The sequence below is a fragment of the Ctenocephalides felis genome, unplaced genomic scaffold (assembly GCF_003426905.1).
Source record: "Ctenocephalides felis isolate EL2017-DRISC unplaced genomic scaffold, ASM342690v1 CF-g0.4_SCAFFOLD_03573, whole genome shotgun sequence".
Taxonomy (NCBI): Eukaryota; Metazoa; Arthropoda; class Insecta; order Siphonaptera; family Pulicidae; genus Ctenocephalides; species Ctenocephalides felis.
Window position 1 is genome coordinate 3,763,274 of NW_020539727.1, and position 18,239 is coordinate 3,781,512.

The 18,239-nt window shown below is 32.5% G+C and overlaps 3 protein-coding genes across 3 annotated transcripts; 1 reads left to right on the forward strand and 2 right to left on the reverse strand.

Annotated features, from left to right (window-relative positions):
• Nucleotides 1-8,505: 8,505 nt before the first annotated feature.
• On the reverse strand, nucleotides 8,506-9,409 carry LOC113389308 (gastrula zinc finger protein XlCGF8.2DB-like). Its single transcript, XM_026626354.1, has one exon. The coding sequence runs from the start codon at nucleotides 9,346-9,348 to the stop codon at nucleotides 8,506-8,508; it is 843 nt and encodes a 280-aa protein (XP_026482139.1). The 5' UTR covers nucleotides 9,349-9,409.
• Nucleotides 9,410-12,394: 2,985 nt separating this feature from the next.
• On the forward strand, nucleotides 12,395-13,327 carry LOC113389309 (craniofacial development protein 2-like). The gene has a single exon (XM_026626355.1). The coding sequence runs from the start codon at nucleotides 12,395-12,397 to the stop codon at nucleotides 13,325-13,327; it is 933 nt and encodes a 310-aa protein (XP_026482140.1).
• Nucleotides 13,328-16,371: 3,044 nt separating this feature from the next.
• LOC113389311 (zinc finger protein 708-like) lies at nucleotides 16,372-17,061 on the reverse strand. Its single transcript, XM_026626356.1, has one exon. The coding sequence runs from the start codon at nucleotides 17,059-17,061 to the stop codon at nucleotides 16,372-16,374; it is 690 nt and encodes a 229-aa protein (XP_026482141.1).
• Between the last annotated feature and the right edge of the window lie 1,178 nt (nucleotides 17,062-18,239).

An 18,239-nucleotide genomic window follows, 5' to 3' on the forward strand; every position in this document is an offset into this window, starting at 1 on the left:
TCAATGAATAATCCACAGGTTCTCAATCTTTGATTTGTTTCAAAATCAATTGTATAATAAACGTTTTTATTAACTTCCCGAAGAAGTTTATGTTTTCATCAAAAAATCCGATTCGCTAATTTTACGTTCTCTCGACGTTTCAAGAATCCAATGAGACCAAATTTGGAAAAAGTACGTGTGTGTGTATGCGAACAGATTTTTCACCGTAAATTGACGTTTTGTCAAAAACAGCTAGACCGATTTCAAAAATTTAAAAGCCATTCGATGTATCTCAGACTAGTGTAATCAGTTTTGCGCTACGATCGGTCAAGCCATTTCTTTGTAAATCGCAGAAAAGTAAAAGAGTAAATTCGTCTACGTTATGGATTGCAATTCTGAATCGATTTTGAAAATTCAAAAACAGTTCGGAAGATATTAGTTGGGATATTATTGATTAGTTTTTGGTAAAGATTTGGGAAAAGGCACAAATTCTCGTAATAATAACTGTTAAATTTTTTTTTCGACGATTTTTATGAAATTTGTTTGGCGATACCATGATACCTACCATTACGGCCCAACGATAAGTCGTTTAATTTTAAAAATTCATCAAAGTTTGAAAAAATGAGTAGCGTTTTCTGACCTTTTACCGATGAAACTTGATGAGCACTCGTGTTGGTTGGATTTTTGAAAACATTGAAAAAAAAATCGGTTTTAGCCAAAAATTCTAAATCAATTTTAAAAAATTTAGAAATATTTGACAGATATTATTTCGAAGTCGCTCTTATTAATTTTGAACAAAGATCGGCAAAGTTTTTCTTTGTAATTAACTGTTGAAAAATTTTTATTTATGAAACTTTTTATTTTTCCCGTAGGTAAGTTATTGTGATCGTCTAAAAACTTTTACATTTCTTCACGTTTTGAACATTTTGGCATACCTCAGTAAAAATGGATGTGTATGAGTGTATGGATACAATTTTTCGTCTAGGTTTTTGGACGCATGAATCAACCGATTTAAATGGTTTAAATAAATTCGATTCCTATAGATAGGGAAATGTGCTGTTAGTTTTTAGCAAAGACAGGTCCAGCCGTTACGGAGATATGGAGCAAAGAGTGCAGAAAATAGAAATTGAGTTTTTGAGAGAACGGAGTTCCGATTTGAATGATCTTAAAAACATTCAATTTGTAATGATTGGGAGAAGAGGTGATTAGCTTTTAACAAAGGCAGGTCCAGCCATTTTGAAGATACTGAGCTAAATGTGCTAGAAATTGCAGTTTTTAAGAGAACTAAGCGTCCGATTTGAATTATTCAAAAAACTTTCTGCTTGTCTCAACAAAATATTTGTTTTTGGAAAAAAAAAATTGTTTCTATTTTTTTTCGATTTTTTCTTTTTTAATTTTTTTAGTATATCAAGAAAAATTCAGGTTTTAATTATAATTTTTTTCTAATATACGTACTTTAAACAAATAATTTAAACTTTGCAATTTAGTTCATATAATTCTTAGAAATATTAGACAATGTTACAATATTTATTAAAATCTATATGAAAACATTTAATAATCCTCGATCATTTTGTTACGGTACGGGAAGTTTCAGCAATTTGCCTTTAAGCACGATGCCATACACCACTAGTTTCATTTTATCATTTCAATTTGACTTTGATCAAATATATTGTGAAAACCGAACCAAATATAAGACAACAAATAAATAACAAATATGAAACAAACAACTATTTGACCAAAATAAAAAGTTTCACCAAAAAAAATTTTCAACAGTTAATTACAAAGAAACGGCTCGTCCGGTCTTTGTCCTAAATTAATCAACACGACACCCAAATAATATATCTCGAATAGTTATGGAATTTTTGAAACTAATTCACATTTTTTGGCAAAAACGTGGACGGAAAATTTTTCACTTCTCTGCTAATTACTAAGAAACAAAGTGTATATCAAGTTTCATCAAATGGTTTTTGAATTTTCCAAATTCCAAATTTGGTCTCATTCGGTTCAGAATGGTTTGAAACGCCGAGAAAACATAAAATTAGATGAAAACATAAACTTCTCCTTCGGAAAAAGGCCGCATAAAGCTGCGGGTTGCTAATCCTTTATGTACTTTATTCGACGCTTCAATGCGAACTGAGTCATTTATATACAAACTATCCCAGATGAGACAGACTAGGGTTTATACAAAAACCGACATTTCAGAAAACCGGTTTTCGAATTTTAATTTTACTAAAAAACCGGTTTTAACCGGTTTTCGAATTTTATATAGATAATAAATTTTGGCTCGAATATTATGTATCTGCAAATTTAGGGCGAATTAGAGCAGTATTTGTTTGAAGTGATTTATTGTTCAATTTTATGAATAGTAAACAAAATTATTTTAATTTTAATTAGAAGAACTAAAATATAATAGTTTATCTTGATTAAAAAACTTTGAAAATAATTATTCGTTATTCATGCATTATTTTCACATGTAATAATGAAAATATTTTCATGATAGTGATAGGAAAGTTTTCGAATAAATAAAAATAATACATTTTTAAATAAAAAACTTTCATTAAATTTAAAAAAAAAATTAGATACATACTTGTTAATATCAATTTTAGTTTTAAAAACAATTAAGCTGAACTCGGGTATTGAATTCGATAATTTTTGCCAAAAAAACGGTTTTTAAAACCGGTTTTTGAAAACCGACAAACCCTAGTACAGACAGATTTACGCTGTCCCCTTAGAAGGAACAGGCGAGTGAAATGGGTTAGAACAAAAGTTAGATGGAATATCTTCTAGTGAAATATAGTGATTGTAAAACAATACACGCATTTCTTCTTGAGAAATATCAAACATGCAAAACTGTAATATATATTTTGTAATAATGTTACCATTTTCTCCTCCGATTGAGAATATGTTTTCGTTTTTCATCCTCGCTCTTTGGCTGCACGAATTGACCTTGTGAGCCAGTTCGTCCGCCGAGCAAAACAGCGATGCATTTTATTTATTATTTGCATCAAACAAGTCGAGTTTGTACGACATCGATCTGCATGATGATGCACTCGAATACTTTCATCAGGGGTTGCAAACATTTTTATTTTGTAGTTATGAATGACAGGAGTCTAATTATTATATAAGTTGAGTGCATAGCTCACATAGTACAGGGTTTGATTCACACGACAGGGATCTTTGGATCTAATCCTGTCAATGACATAGAATTTATGAAAAAAGTGTAGTTAATTCGAAATTAAACTTGCCTTGCAAATTGCTCGAACTTCCAGAACCAAAAAAAAAAATTTAAAAAGATTAACATTTTTGACCAAAAAATTACTTTGAAAAAAATAGATATTTGAGAAACTATAAATTTTTGAAAAAACATTATTTTTTTGGAAAAAAAACTTTTTGGCTCGTTTTCTTTATTTTGAAATATTTTGGAAGTTTTGAACTTTTTTTTAAAGCAATCGTGCTGCTTTAACGGCATAGTGACAAAATATCGAAGCGCGTAAGCGCCGCGCCGCCATCTAACGGATAAGCATTGGTACGGATCCCATAGAAATGTAAACAAAATTTATACTTATTATTGTCTATTATACTTAAATGCCTATAAAATATCTGATAATTTGACCGCCAAATGATTGACACACACACACATACATACATTTTTTCTAAGGTATGCCAAAATGTTCAGAAGGTTTTGAAACGTAAAGATATATAAAAATTTTATCTAAGGTATGCCAAAATGTTCGAAAACCTCTGAAACGTAAAGATATATAAAAATTTTCATTTTTGATTTTTTTGCGATTACTATAACTTACCCCACGGAAAGTTGAAAAAAAACTAGTGGTGTATGGCATCGCGCCCTAAGGCAAATTGCTGGAACTTCCCGTACCGTAACAAAATGTTCGAAGAATAAATGTTTTCAAATAGATTATTATAAATACTGTAACATTGTCTAGTATTTGTAAAAATTATATGAACTGAATCACAAAGTCAAAAATATGCATTTAAAGTATATAAGTGAGCTTTAAAAGTTTAGCCAGAAGTAAAATTAAAATCTGATTTATTTTCGATATACAAAAGGAAAATGAAATGAATTTTTTTTCCAAATGCAATTGTTTTGTCAACACAAGCCGAAAGTTTTTTGAGTTATTCATTTCTCTTAAAAACTGCTTTTTTGTATATTTAGCTCTGTATCTTTCAAATGGCTGGGCCTGCCTTTGCCAAAAACTAATAACCACTTCTCGCAATCATTACTAATTGCATGTTTTTAGATAATTCAAATCGGATGCTCGGTTCTCTGAAAAATTCGATTTCTATTTTTTGCTCTCTTTGCTCTTTATCTCCGTAACGGCTGGACCTGCTTTTGCCAAAAACTAATCAGCACAGCTTCATATCAATTAGAATCGAATGTTTTTTGAACCATTTAAATCGGTTGATCCGTGCGTCCAAAAACGTGAACGGAAAAATGCAGACACACAAAACACACACACGCGCATTCATTTTTTCTGAGATATGCCAATATATTCAGAAACCTTCAAAACGTTGATAAATGCAAAAAAATTCGATTTTCGGCTCATTACTATGATAGAGAAGTTCTAATGATAAAATTATGTTTAATATACAAAAATGTATAAAGGTTGACTATTGGGTTGCCTTCTAAAAAGCAATGCTGTTAAGAAGAAAGGTTATCACAACAGCTTACCAAACCGCTAAGTTCTGTTTGATCTTCAAAAATAAAAAAAAAAATAAAAATTAGGAAAGAATTTGACGTTTGAAATTTAGTTGGATGTATAAAATCATCACTTGGTTATTTCTATTTTAAATAAGTTTCATTATTTCAATTATTATCAGTTAATTACAAATCCTTTAATATTTTCTGGTAAAATATTTTCACAATTTCTGTCTCAATAATAAATAGCGTGCACGATCTGATGATCCCAGAAGCATTGAATATTATTGTTAATATTGATTTATTGCGACTTGATAACGGTGCACTTTGTATGATAAGACATATTTTTATTGCATTTACTTCAAGTACATGAAATGCATAAATTTACATCTTCAAGATATTGAATTTTTATCTTTAAAATAAGTTATACAATTTAATCTACTTCGATACTTAAGGATGCAATGAAAGTATATTTTGCATAAAAATAAATCATTAAATAATCTAACATGTAAAATGATTATGTAACTTTATTATAATGAATAAATTGCGTTGCAAATGCCTATAAAAATGTTTGCAAATACTTCGAGTATAGCTAATTAGTCATAATTGGATTGGACAACTAGTGGGTTACCATCCATTCACAAATCCATATAATAATGTCAATACAATTACTGAATGTCCTAAGTGTGACAGATTGTAATTAAAAAAAAAAAACAAAAAGAATTATCATGCCTGAATATTCGCTAAAATGATGCTATATCTAAATATTAATCAATCAAAAACAATTTGGCCTTAGAATCTCCTTTTTGGGAAATTCTATTGCCCATCCTCTACTGTTAAGTGTTTAAATATAAAAATTGGTTCGAAACAAAATTGGAGACGTCACATCCGTGCAAATATTCAAGAAATTAAGACAAGAGCTAATAAGCTGAAATGCATGGATTAATTGAGCACAAATCATATTTTGAACAAATCTCAAATATTAATATAGCACAAATCTTTTAAGAAAAACTTCTTAAATTTTAGACAATCATAAGTACTGTCTGAAGGTAAGAATCTCAACTTTAGGGTTGCACCAAGAACTTTAACATCACCATCATCCAATGTTCATAATTTCACCCTTTCCTCTCGGATGTCGCCGCTCCAGCGGCAAAATGCTTATAAATCTCCCAATTCGCGAGTGGAAAGGGCTAATTCTACACATATAACTGATGGAGCTTCATGGCATGTATTTGATAAATTATTTATGATGAACTGAAGATACATTTAATTCAAGTTTGTACTAGTAGACTAACTAAATACAAGGACCATTGTAAGTTGCTCATTGGAGTGATTTCTATTTACTCCAGTCAATTGGTAGTTTTGCCGGTATAGTACTCCGGGCATTTTGAAAATTGGTAATCTTATAGATTTCGAGGTGCTTTTAACAAATTTCAACTTTTCCACATCGAATTTTTATAGCAAGGCGCCGCCATATTGAAAAAATGGCGACAAAACACTTTTTCAACAATATCTCCTTTCTGGATTATTATACTATAAAAGTAAGTGCGAATTAAACTAGACAAAATTTCCTACAATTCATTCAATAACCGTTTTTTTGTAAAATCAATATGGTTTTAGAGTACGAGGCGTCTCAAAGTCTTTGCTGCTCTCGCCGCCATATCGGATCTCCCGATATTTGAAAAATATTTTTTTTTGAAAAGACTAAAAATAATTCATTCTAATAACTGAAAAAAGATAATTTACTTTTTGGGTGTTATTTATGAAGTTAAAATATGAAGTTTGCGATAACAAATATGGCTTCTCCGTTATTCAGTTGTAAGATCTTTGGCTTTGAAACTAGCTTTCCACAATTACCAAGCAGTAGTGAATTTGATATACACTTGAAATTGAAAATATATATCTATCTGCTAGATAGCCTAAGTATTTTTGATACATTTTTTTTAGAATTTCTTTAATACTGATGATATATACTGAAAATATGCTGGATTCTAGCATATTTTCAGTATATATTATCAGTATTAAAGAAATTCTAATAAAAAAATGTATCAAATATAGGTAGGCTCACCGATGAATCATTTTCTAAAAAAACATTTAATTATAAAGCATCATCTTCTTGATGGGTGTATAAAAAAATATTACTCTTATAGAAATAGGTGAACAAATAATGTCAAAATAATTTCAACCTTCGATATACCGATTTCAATGCAAATATTTAAACATAATTGATATTAAATATGAATAAAGTTAAACTATTAGGTTGCAATAATGGAATTAATATTAAAGATAAGTAAAGTTTATAAATTAATGGACCTTCTCGTCTTTTCTAATCAAATAGTCTACAGTGTGGTTAATTCAATTTAAACGAATGTTTGAAAATTCTAGTTCAAAACTATATTGTATGAATTTCAGAAAACTTCTTAGATTCATGCACTTTTTTGAAATTCTTGGAATCTTAAAAAGTTAAAAAAAAAGAAAATTTTCAGTGTTTTCAGTGCTTTTTGGAATTGCAATAAGATTAATGAATTTATAAAACTGATTTGATCGTATCAATATTATCTTGTTGTAATAGCTTCTAATTTTGTTTTATTTATTGAATAATTTATAACCAGATTAATCTGGTTCAAATCAGAATTCCATAATTGATGTCTGTAAAATATGAAATGCATAATACGACTGATGCTATTCTCTTGTGAGGCAATACCAAGGGTTTGTAACAGTTGGCAAAATAACAAATGATCCATATTTTTTATAGTTTATTATAATTATTGTTAATTGTTTTATTAATATTATATTTAATAAAAAACTATATATACTCCCAATGTTAGAAAAATGATGAATTTAGATTTTTGATTCGCGTTGTAAAATCTTATGAACGTAATTCCTATACTTATCTAGCTATCTGCTGCTATAAAAAACAACAAGCAGGTTTACATATTAATATTTATACTAATGTATATTGATATTTAGGTAGCATCCAATTGTATTTTAATTTAATTGCAATACGTTCTATATAATTCCAATGGTTGCTGTTCCCTGATTTTAATAATAGTCGGACTCTGCCCAGACGTGTCAGTGACCTAACTCAATATAAACAAAATTTGACGTCATTTAAAAAATAATAGTTTCTGATAATTATATGATGAAAATATTATTTTGTAATTAATCTATCTAGAAATGGTCTCCCTCTTGATCAGAGAGATGGGAGCTATAGAGCTATGGGATTTCAATCAAGATTTCAGTCAAGCATCAGTGATATCAAACAGAAATGAGCTCAAATGAGCAATCAGAACCTTTCTATAAGGTCCTATAAGCTGTTGTGATGATTTGACTTTGACTTTTGATCAATGGCAAGTTGTTTCATCGTGATGATTTTGATATATCAATAGAAAGTTTATAAGTATAAACTGTAATAATAAAAATCATCACGATGGAACAACTCACCATCTAATTTTGAAGGACATTAAACAAAGCTAAGGACTCTTCGACCAAAAATTATTATACTGGTGTTAAATTAGACTATCTCATATAAATATCGAATTGGTTCTGAAATTAAATAGCAAATGACTACAATTATTTTTAAATCATTATTATTAAAAATTGAGTTTAATCATTTTCCAAACTGATTTTGTATTGCACACTTGATAACATTCTCCAATAGTTTCTATTGCAAGTAAATCACAAATTAGAAAAACCACAAAAAATGTTTAAAACAATTATATAAAAATTGAATTAATTCTCAATAAATGCATATTATGTAATGTTTACTATGTATTTTATTTTATTTATTCATTCTTATATTACATTACACACAAGAATATTTTATAGCATGTATCTAAAAATTTCAATGTAAAAAATATATTTATATTTCACTGATTTTCATCTCGCTTCCGACTATGAATTAACATGTGTTTCCTCAAATTGCTCGAATTAGCAAATCTCTTATTGCATGTTTCACATTTATAAGCACGCTCTCTGGTATGAAAAAGCATGTGACTTTTCAAATTATATAATGTTGTGAATGACTTATTGCATATACTGCAATCATGGGGGCGCTCACCACTGTGAATTAGGTTGTGTCTTTTCAGAGTACTTAATTGTGTGAATGACTTATTGCATATAATGCATTTAAAAGGACGCTCACCACTGTGAATTAGGTTGTGTTTTTTCAGAGTACTTAATTCTGTGAATGCCTTATTGCATATCTTGCATTGATGGGGGCGCTCACCACTGTGAATGAGCATGTGACTTTTGAGAGTACTTAATATTTTGAATTTCTTATTACATGTAGTGCATTCATGGGGGCGCTCACCACTGTGAATAATCATGTGATTTGTCAGATGACCTTTTCGTTTGTAAGTCTTGAGACAGATGTCGCATTTGAATGGGCATACTTTGTCATTACTAGGCTTGTGATCGACCATATGCTCTTTTAATTGATGTAATTCTGCAAATGATCTATTACAAATGTCACATTTATAAGCTGATGTCTCGAATAATTCGTGTTTGACTTCTTCTTCTATAGTCACTTCTGAATTCATGAATCTTTCTAAACAGGTTTTATCATCCTCAGTACACGTTTCAGATTTAACAATATCATCAAGATCATCCATTTCATCCTCAATTTCGCGTTTAATTTCTTCTTCTGAATATTCTGGTGGCTCAATTTTAATTGCGAGATCATTCATAGTAAAAAATGATGCTTCTGACATGTTTCAATATTTTCACTGCTTAAACTCAGTAAATATTAACGAAAATTGTTATGTACTAAATAATAACTCAGTTTAACCGACAATAATTTCAACTTGATACATTTATTATATTGTCTACGTTAATTATTTGACATTTGGAGCATAGAGTATACTTGCAGAAAGATGAGACACTTATCAACTCGCTTTGACATTTAACAAGTGGCGCCACTTTTTAAATACATTCTCAACTCAACTGTCAACAAACGTTTTTATTATTAATTCTAGAATTATTATTACATAGATAAAAGAAAAGTATGGATGGATAGAGTGATGGATAGATATAGAGAGATGGATATAGATATGGATGGAAGAGTGGATTATTACATCATAGACAATAAAATATTATGAAACTAGTGGTATACGGAATCGTGCCTTAGGGCAAATTGCTGGAACTTTCCATACAGTAACAAAATGATCGAAAAATATAAATATTTTCATATTATTATTATAAATACTGTAACATTTTCTAATACTTATAATAATTATAAAACTGAATTATCAAGTTAAAGTTATTTATTTAAAGTATATAAGTTAGCTTCAGATCTTTAGCCACTAAAAATTAAATTAAATTTAAAATCTAAATTATTTTTGATTACAAAAGAATTATTCTGGATTTTTTTTAAATTAAAAAAATAATTTTTAACAACAATTGTTTTGCCAACACAAGAAGAATATTTTTTGGATCATTTAGATCAAAGTTACAGATAATAAATGCAAAAACAACAAAAATATTTTTTTTTTGTATATCTTTACGATTTAAACATTTGGTTAAATTAAAAGAAAACTTAAACTAGTTGGTTTGGTATTTAGCCTTGAGGCAAGTTACATGAACTTCCCGATATGCGTAAATAATCGACTTAATCAAAAAAAATGTGTAAATAATATACTTCATCAATCCTACTTTAAAAAAAACGATAATAATTTTAGCAAAGTTTGACGAATTTTTAAAATTAAACTACTTGTCGTAAGGCCGTAATATTACAGTAAGTTCTATAAGACCATGATGTATATCGCCAAAAAAAGTTCCATGAAAATCGGCTTAATTTTTTTTTCAACAGTTCATTACAAGAAAACGGCTCGGTAGATTTTCACCTAAAATTAATCAGTACCATTCCCAACTAATATCTTTCGAACAGTTTTTGATTTTTTAAAATCGGTTCGGTAAATGTGGACGAAAAGTTCAACATTTTTTTTCAACAGTTAATTACAAGAAAACGGCTCGGTAGATTTTCACCTAAAACTAATCAGCATCATTCCCAACTAATATCTTTCGAACAGTTTTTGATTTTTTAAAATCGGTTCGGTAGGATGAGCTTAAATGTGGCCAAAGAGTTTAACACTTTTTTTCAAATTACAAAGAAACGGCTTGGCAGATCGTCGCACAAAACGATAGTTCTCTAATCTAATCTAATCTAAATACATCAAATGGCTTTTAAATTTCTGAAATCGGTTCAGGCGTTTTTGATAAAACGTCGATGAAAGGTCCAATTTTGACAAATGCCAAAAAAACGATACCAATTTTTGCAAACTTTGACAAATTTTCAAAGTTAAATCAATTGTCGTAGGGCCGTAATATTTTAGTATGACCTAGAAAACTATGGTATCTACCGTCAAAAAAAAAATCATAAAAATCGTCGAATTTTTTTTTTAAAAACGTTATTACAAGAAAACTATAAACTATAAAAAAAAAAAAAAACGGCCCGGCCGATCTTTACCAAAAACTAATCAGCACGATTCCCAATCAATACCTTTCGAACGGTTTTTGAATCTTCATAATCGGTTCAAAATTGCGGGCTAAAACGTGCACGAAAATTTTTTCACTTTTCTGCTATTTATAAAGAAACGTCTCGGCCGATCGTTACACAAAACTGACAAACGATAGTCCTCGTCGAGATACATCAAATGGCTTTTAAAATTTTGAAATCGGCCCAGCCGTTTTCGAGAAAACGTCGATTTACGGCGAAAAATCTGTTCACATACACACACACACACACACATACTTTTTCCAAATTTGGTCTCATTCGATTCAGAATGGCTTGAAACGTCGAGAAAACATAAAATTAGCGAATCGGATTTTTTGATGAAAACATAAACTTCTCCTTCGGGAAGTTAATAAAAAAATAAACTTAAAAAAAAATTTACTCATTTTTATGGACGACTTCGAGAACACGATTTGAATGATTCGAAAAATATTCAATTTCTACTGATGGGGAGACTTGCTAATTAGATTTTGGCAAAGGCAGGTTCACAAGTTTTGAAGATACGGGGTGAAAACTGCCAAAAATGCACATTCTGTGAGTACGGAGCGTTTGATTTCAAGGATTCAAAAAACATTTTGCTTGTATTGACAGTGGAAATAATTGGTTTAATAATATAATCTTTTAAAGAATAATATAGTAGTGTAATAGAGAAAGATAGTGATAAATATTATAAAACATAAAACAAACTAGTAAAATAAACGTCCTCGTCGTGGGGGGTGGGCAACGAATGGCTGAAAACAGCGAAATTGGCTAACCGAGTTAGCTGGTGTCGGGCAGCAGCGACACCAGTATTGACTGGAGGCACAGAGCAAATGATGCTCGAGATGGCTCCAGATCAAAAAGTCCGGAGCGCGACTCGAATGACGGGTGCAGCTGGTCCGGGCGCTGCGATGTGGAAAGGAAAAGGGGAATACTACCACATTACATTCTTCCCAGAGTAGGTGTGAGAGCATTCTACGAGAAAATGGTTCCAATGATGACTTCCTCTTCTGTAAAATATTCCGGAGTAATGACCTCCCGTTCGGATCTCCGGGTGGAGGCTATGGAGAGGGAAGCCATCGAAAGTAGCAACAAAACTGCGGTCGATTTGCCTTTCAGGTTATCAACGTTGAACGTCAGGACAATGATGAGGGCAGGAAAACTGAAAAACCTCAAGAGGAAAATGGCAAATGTGCAAAGTGGACGTCGTGGAACTGAGCGAGGTAAGATGGCAGGGGCAAGGTGAAACCGAACCGGACGGTTTCACAATGTATCACTCCGGAGGAGACAAATCCGAGAGAGGAGTGGCAGTCATGGTAAGAAACAAGCCGGTGAGGAGTGTGCTGAATGTGAACAGCGTGAGTGATCGTTTGATGAGTGTGAAAATGAAAGCGGAGCCAGTGGACGTGATGGTGATGCAGGTGTACATGCCGACATCTAACCACGACGAGGCGGAGGTAGAACAAATCTACGAGCGGATAGACGAGATGCTATCTCAGGAAGGCAAAGGAAAGGTCAACGTGGTGATCATGGAAGATTTTAATGGGGTAGTCGGAAATAGATCAGAGGAAAAGATAGTCGGAAAATACGGACTGGGCAGAAGGAACGACAGAGGAAATATGCTGATCAACTTTTGCCGCAGAAACAATCTGATGATCGCAAGCACGTGGTTCAAAAAGCGAAAGACAAAGCTGTATACTTGGAAAAGCCCGGGACACAGCGAACGATATCAAATCGATTACATCATCGTCAAGAACAGATTCAGAAATAGCGTGAAAGACGTTAATACTTTTCCAGGGGCCGATATAGATTCCGGTCATAATTTGCTGACGACCGATATAGAGACAAAACTAAAGAACATCCGCAAAACGGGTAAAAAGAGACAGAGATGGAATCTGAAAAACCTGAGGAATAATAAAATCGTAGTGAGGAGAGAAATGGAGACGAAGCTCAGCGGAACAAATGATAGAGAAGAGGCAGTAGAAAAAGATTGGAAGGAGGTAAAAAGTGTACTTCTGGAAACGCTAGAAGACAACGTCGAAAAGCTAGAAAAAGTAGCTAGAAAACCATGGATAACCCAGGAGATGATCAAGAAAATGGATGAGCGTAGAAAATACAAGAATACAGATCCAAGGATGTATAGAAAAATGAATAATGAATTAAGGCGAGAAACGGAGAAGGCGAAAGTGAAATACATGTAAGAAACATGCAACAAGATAATGGAACATCGAAAACAAGGTAGGTGCGATTTAATGTTTCAGGCTACAAAAGAAATGAACTGAATTTAAAGAAAAAGCAAAAAAACATACGAAATAGAAGACGACAGTGGAAATAGAATGAGTGACCACAAGAAAATTCTCAGCGTATGGGAAAAATACATTGAGAAATTGTACGATAGAAAAAATCGTCCTGATGATATCGAGATCGAAGAAGAGAAAGCAGTGGACGAAGACGACAAGGGACCGTGCATATTGAAAAGCGAAGTCGAGAGAGCAATAAATGAGATAAGGAAGAAGGCAACGGGAGATGACGACATACCGGCGGACCTACTGAAGGAGCTGGGCAACAACGGATTGAGGAAACTGACCAAATTTTTGAATCAAATATACAGAACGGGCGAATGGCCAAAGGACTTTCTGGATGTCACGATGATAGCTCTTCAGAAAAAGCCCAAAGCGAATAAATGCAGCGACCACAGGACGATCAATTTAATTTTGCACACAGGAAAGGCCCTAGCCAAAATCCTTACAAGACGACTCGAAAATAAGATTGAGCAGCACATGAGCGAAGACCAGTTTGGTTTCAGAAAAGGAAGAGACACCAAGGACGCTATTAGAATACTGAGGATAATGTCGGACAGATGTCTCGACGTTAACGAGGACATATGCTTCTGTATTATAGATTGGCAGAAAGCTTTTGACAGAGTCAACTGGAGTAAGCTTATGGGAGTTTTAAAATCTATTAACGTCGATTGGAGGGATCGCAGGTTGATCCAGAATCTGTATATGGGACAGAAAGTAAAAGTTCGAATGAACCAGGGAGATACAAAAAGCGTTGAAATAGGTAGAGGAGTGCGGCAAGGATGCTGTATGTCACCGATCCTATTCAACTTGTACGGAGAATGGCTCGTCAACGAGGCACTTGAGGGCGCAGGAGATTTCTCGATTGAAGGAAGAAGAATCACCACCATAAAGTACGCTGATGATCTAGTAGTGATATCAAAAAACCAAAACGAGCTGCAAAACGTGATAAACAGAATCGTCGAAGTGGGTAGAAGATACGGAATGGAAATCAACATAGTGTTATGCCCGCTTCACATCCCTACATCGAATACTCTATTAGTATACACACCACTAGCTAGGACAGGCGAAGGGTATCGGAGATACCCGAAGATATCCGAAGGCGATAACCCTATGATGCACATGCGAGTTTCAGTCTCTCTTTTGGACTGCAGCATACAGGCGATACTAAATTAAACTCTATAATATAATTTATAATTTTCATTCATGAGATTACTGTACTTAAAGTTAATAAAAGTTTGTCCATTAGTCGATAAGGACTTGAAGTGTTTTTCCTTTATTAAATCTCCGCTGCAAGGCAAAAACAAGCTGTGGTATATCATTGTTAAGGCAGTGAAATATACGAAGCACAACAATAGACAAGTCGAAAGTGATGAGAATCACAAAAACAAATAACCCCCTGAGGATAACGGTAGAAAATCGAGAATTGGAAGACGTGGATCACTTCAAATACCTGGTAAGCATACTAACCAGAGACGGATACTGCACGAAAGAGATCAGAACAAGGATCGCAAGCGCCAAGGCGGCATTCACAAAGAAGAGAACGCTACTGACGAGCAAACTGAGTCTTGACTTACGGAAGAGACTAATAAAGTGCTACGTCTGGAGCATAGCTCTGTACGGATCGGAGACATGGACCCTGGCCGATAAAAACTACCTCGAGAGTTTTTAAATGTGGTGCTAGAGGCTAATGGAAAAGATAAAGTGGACAGACAAAGTAACAAATGAAGAAGTCCTGAGAAGAGTGGGCGAAGAAAGGACTCTACTGAGCACAATTCTGAGAAGGAAAGGAAACTGGATTGGATCTCTTTTGCAAAAAGAGTGCCTCCTACACGACGTCGTCGAGGGTAAAATAGAAGGAACAAAAGGAATGGGAAGAAGAAGAATGCAAACGATTGACGACTTACGCGAGAAGAGAAAATACAGGGAACTGAAAGCCGAAGAGCATGATCAAGAAGCATGGAAACAAAAGTTTGGAAAGAAAAATACTTAAATAAATAAATAGGTTATGGGATGAAGGGCAAGGAAATCATTTGTTGTGGTGGCTCTCACACCATGGACCTGCCTTCGGGCAGACTACCACTTATTATTATTATTATTATATATTAATATTATGTATTATTATAAACTTTAAGTTTGCAGATTTTGAAGAACACATTTATGAAAAATAATACGAAAAATCTGATATTGTTGTTAGTTGTTGAAATTAGTTTCCAAAGATCTTGTTTTGTTATTAGAAATTCAATAACAAATGCTAAAGTATTTGATGTTGTTATTTGTAATTGGCTTTTTATAAAATTATATATTAAGGTGACTAGTTCAAATTATAAAAATGAAATTTTGAAGGATATTAAACCAAGGTAAGCACTCCTCGGCCAAAAATTATTATACCGGTGTTAAATTAGACTATCTTATATAAAAAACGAGTTGGTTCTGAAATTTAATAGCAAATGATTACAATTATTTTTAAATCATTATTATTAAAAATTGAGTTTATTCATTTTCCAAACTGATTTTGTTTTACACACTTATAACATTCTCCAATAGTTTCTATTGCAATAAGTCACAAATTAGAAAAACCACAAAAAATGTATAAAACAATTATATAAAAATTGAATTGGTTATCAATAAATGCATATTATTATATGTTTACTATGTACTTTATTCTATTTAATCATTCTTATATTACATTACATGCAAGAATATTTTATAACATGTATCTAAATATTTCGAAGTAAAAAATATTTCACTTATTTTCATCTCGCTTCTGACTATGAATTAACATGTGTCTCCTCAAATTTCTCGAACAACCAAATCTTTATTGCATGTTTCACATTTATAGGCACGCTCTCCGGTATGAGAAAGCATGTGACTTTTCAAACTATATAATGTTGTGAATGACTTATTGCATAAACTGCATTCATGGGGGCGCTCACCAATGTGAATTAGGTTGTGATTTTCAGAGTACTTACTCGTGTGAATGACTTATTGCATATAATGCATTTAAAAGGACGCTCACCACTGTGAATTAGGTTGTGTTTTTTCAGAGTACTTAATTCTGTGAATGCCTTATTGCATATCTTGCATTGATGGGGGCGCTCACCACTGTGAATTAGGTTGTGACTTTTCAGAGTACTTACTTGTGTGAATGACTTATTGCATATAATGCATTTATAAGGACGCTCATCACTGTGAATTAGGTTGTGTTTTTTCAGAGTACTTAATTGCGTGAATGTCTTATTGCATATATTGCATTTATAGGGGCGCTCACCACTGTGAATTAGATTGTGATTTTTCAAAGTACTTAATTGTGCAAATGTCTTATTGCATATATTGCATTGATGGGGGCGCTCACCACTGTGAATGAGCATGTGATTTTTTAGACCATTTAATTGTGCGAATTTCTTTTTGCATATATTGCATTGATAGGCGCGATCAAGACTGTGAATGAGCATGTGACTTTTGAGAGTACTTAATACTTTGAATTTCTTATTACATGTAGTGCATTCATGGGGGCGTTCACCGCTGTGAATAATCATGTGACTTTTCAGATGACTTTTTCGTTTGTAAGTCTTGAGACAGATGTCGCATTTGAATGGGCGTTCTTTGCTATTACTAGGCTTATGATCGACCATATGCTCTTTTAATTGATTTGTTTTGCAAATGATCGATTACAAATGTCACATTTATAAGCTGATGTCTCAAATAATTCCTGTTTGACTTCTTCTTCGATAGTTACCTCGGAATTCATGAATCTTTCTAAACAGGTTTTATCATCCTCAGTATACGATTCAGATTTAACAATATCATCAAGATCATCCATTTCATCCCCAATTTCGCGTTTAATTTCTTCTTCTAAATATTCTGGTGGCTCAATTTTAATTGCCGGATCATTCACAGTAATGAATGATGCTTCTGACATGTTTAAATATTTTCACTGCGTATACTTAATATTTACAAAAATAGTTATGTGCTAAATAATAATTCAGTTCAAACAACAATCTTTTTTAATATGATAATGATTTCCTTTTCCTATGATAATGATTCTAGGTTAATTATCTGACATTTGGAGCATAGAATATACTTGCAGAAAGATGAGACACTTATCAAATCGCTTTGACATTTAACAAGTGGCGCCACCTTTTAAATACATGTAGCAACCCTCCAATTGACCAACTTTGGAATGACCAATAGCAGACGTCCACGTCGTTGAGGTTTGGGTATAAAACCCAGACCTATCATCGAATAATTCTCATTCACCAACCGCTTATCGGTTGTATCAGATGTAGTGTAAATAAGAAGAAATAAATATATATTATTACTATCAACATTTGTTTACCTACATAATTGGTGACCCCGACGTGATCGAAAGTACTGCAATATCTGCTACAAATAGTAATATTACAGAACTCACAAAATCAGTCGAGGACTTACGAAAGCAAGTAAGTAAATTACTTGCCCAAAACAAAACCAAGCGACGTTCAAGAAGTAATAGTCCATATTTTAACAGACAATCAAAAAAATATGACATTTATTGGTATCACCATCGCTGGCAGAACAAAACTTTAAAATGTACTAAACCTTGCTCATTTCAGCATTCAAAAACATGAAGGGCAGTCGCTAATGGCGGCAAGTGATTGCCTCAAGACGTCGCACCGCCTGTTTGTTACCGATAAAAATTCAAAACTGCAAATTTTAGTCGACACAGGATCAGATTTGTGTGTTTGGCCACGAAAATTATTACGAGGGCACTACCAAGCATATTCAACTAGATTTGGGTTTGAGAAGAAAATTCCGATGTCGCTTTGTAATA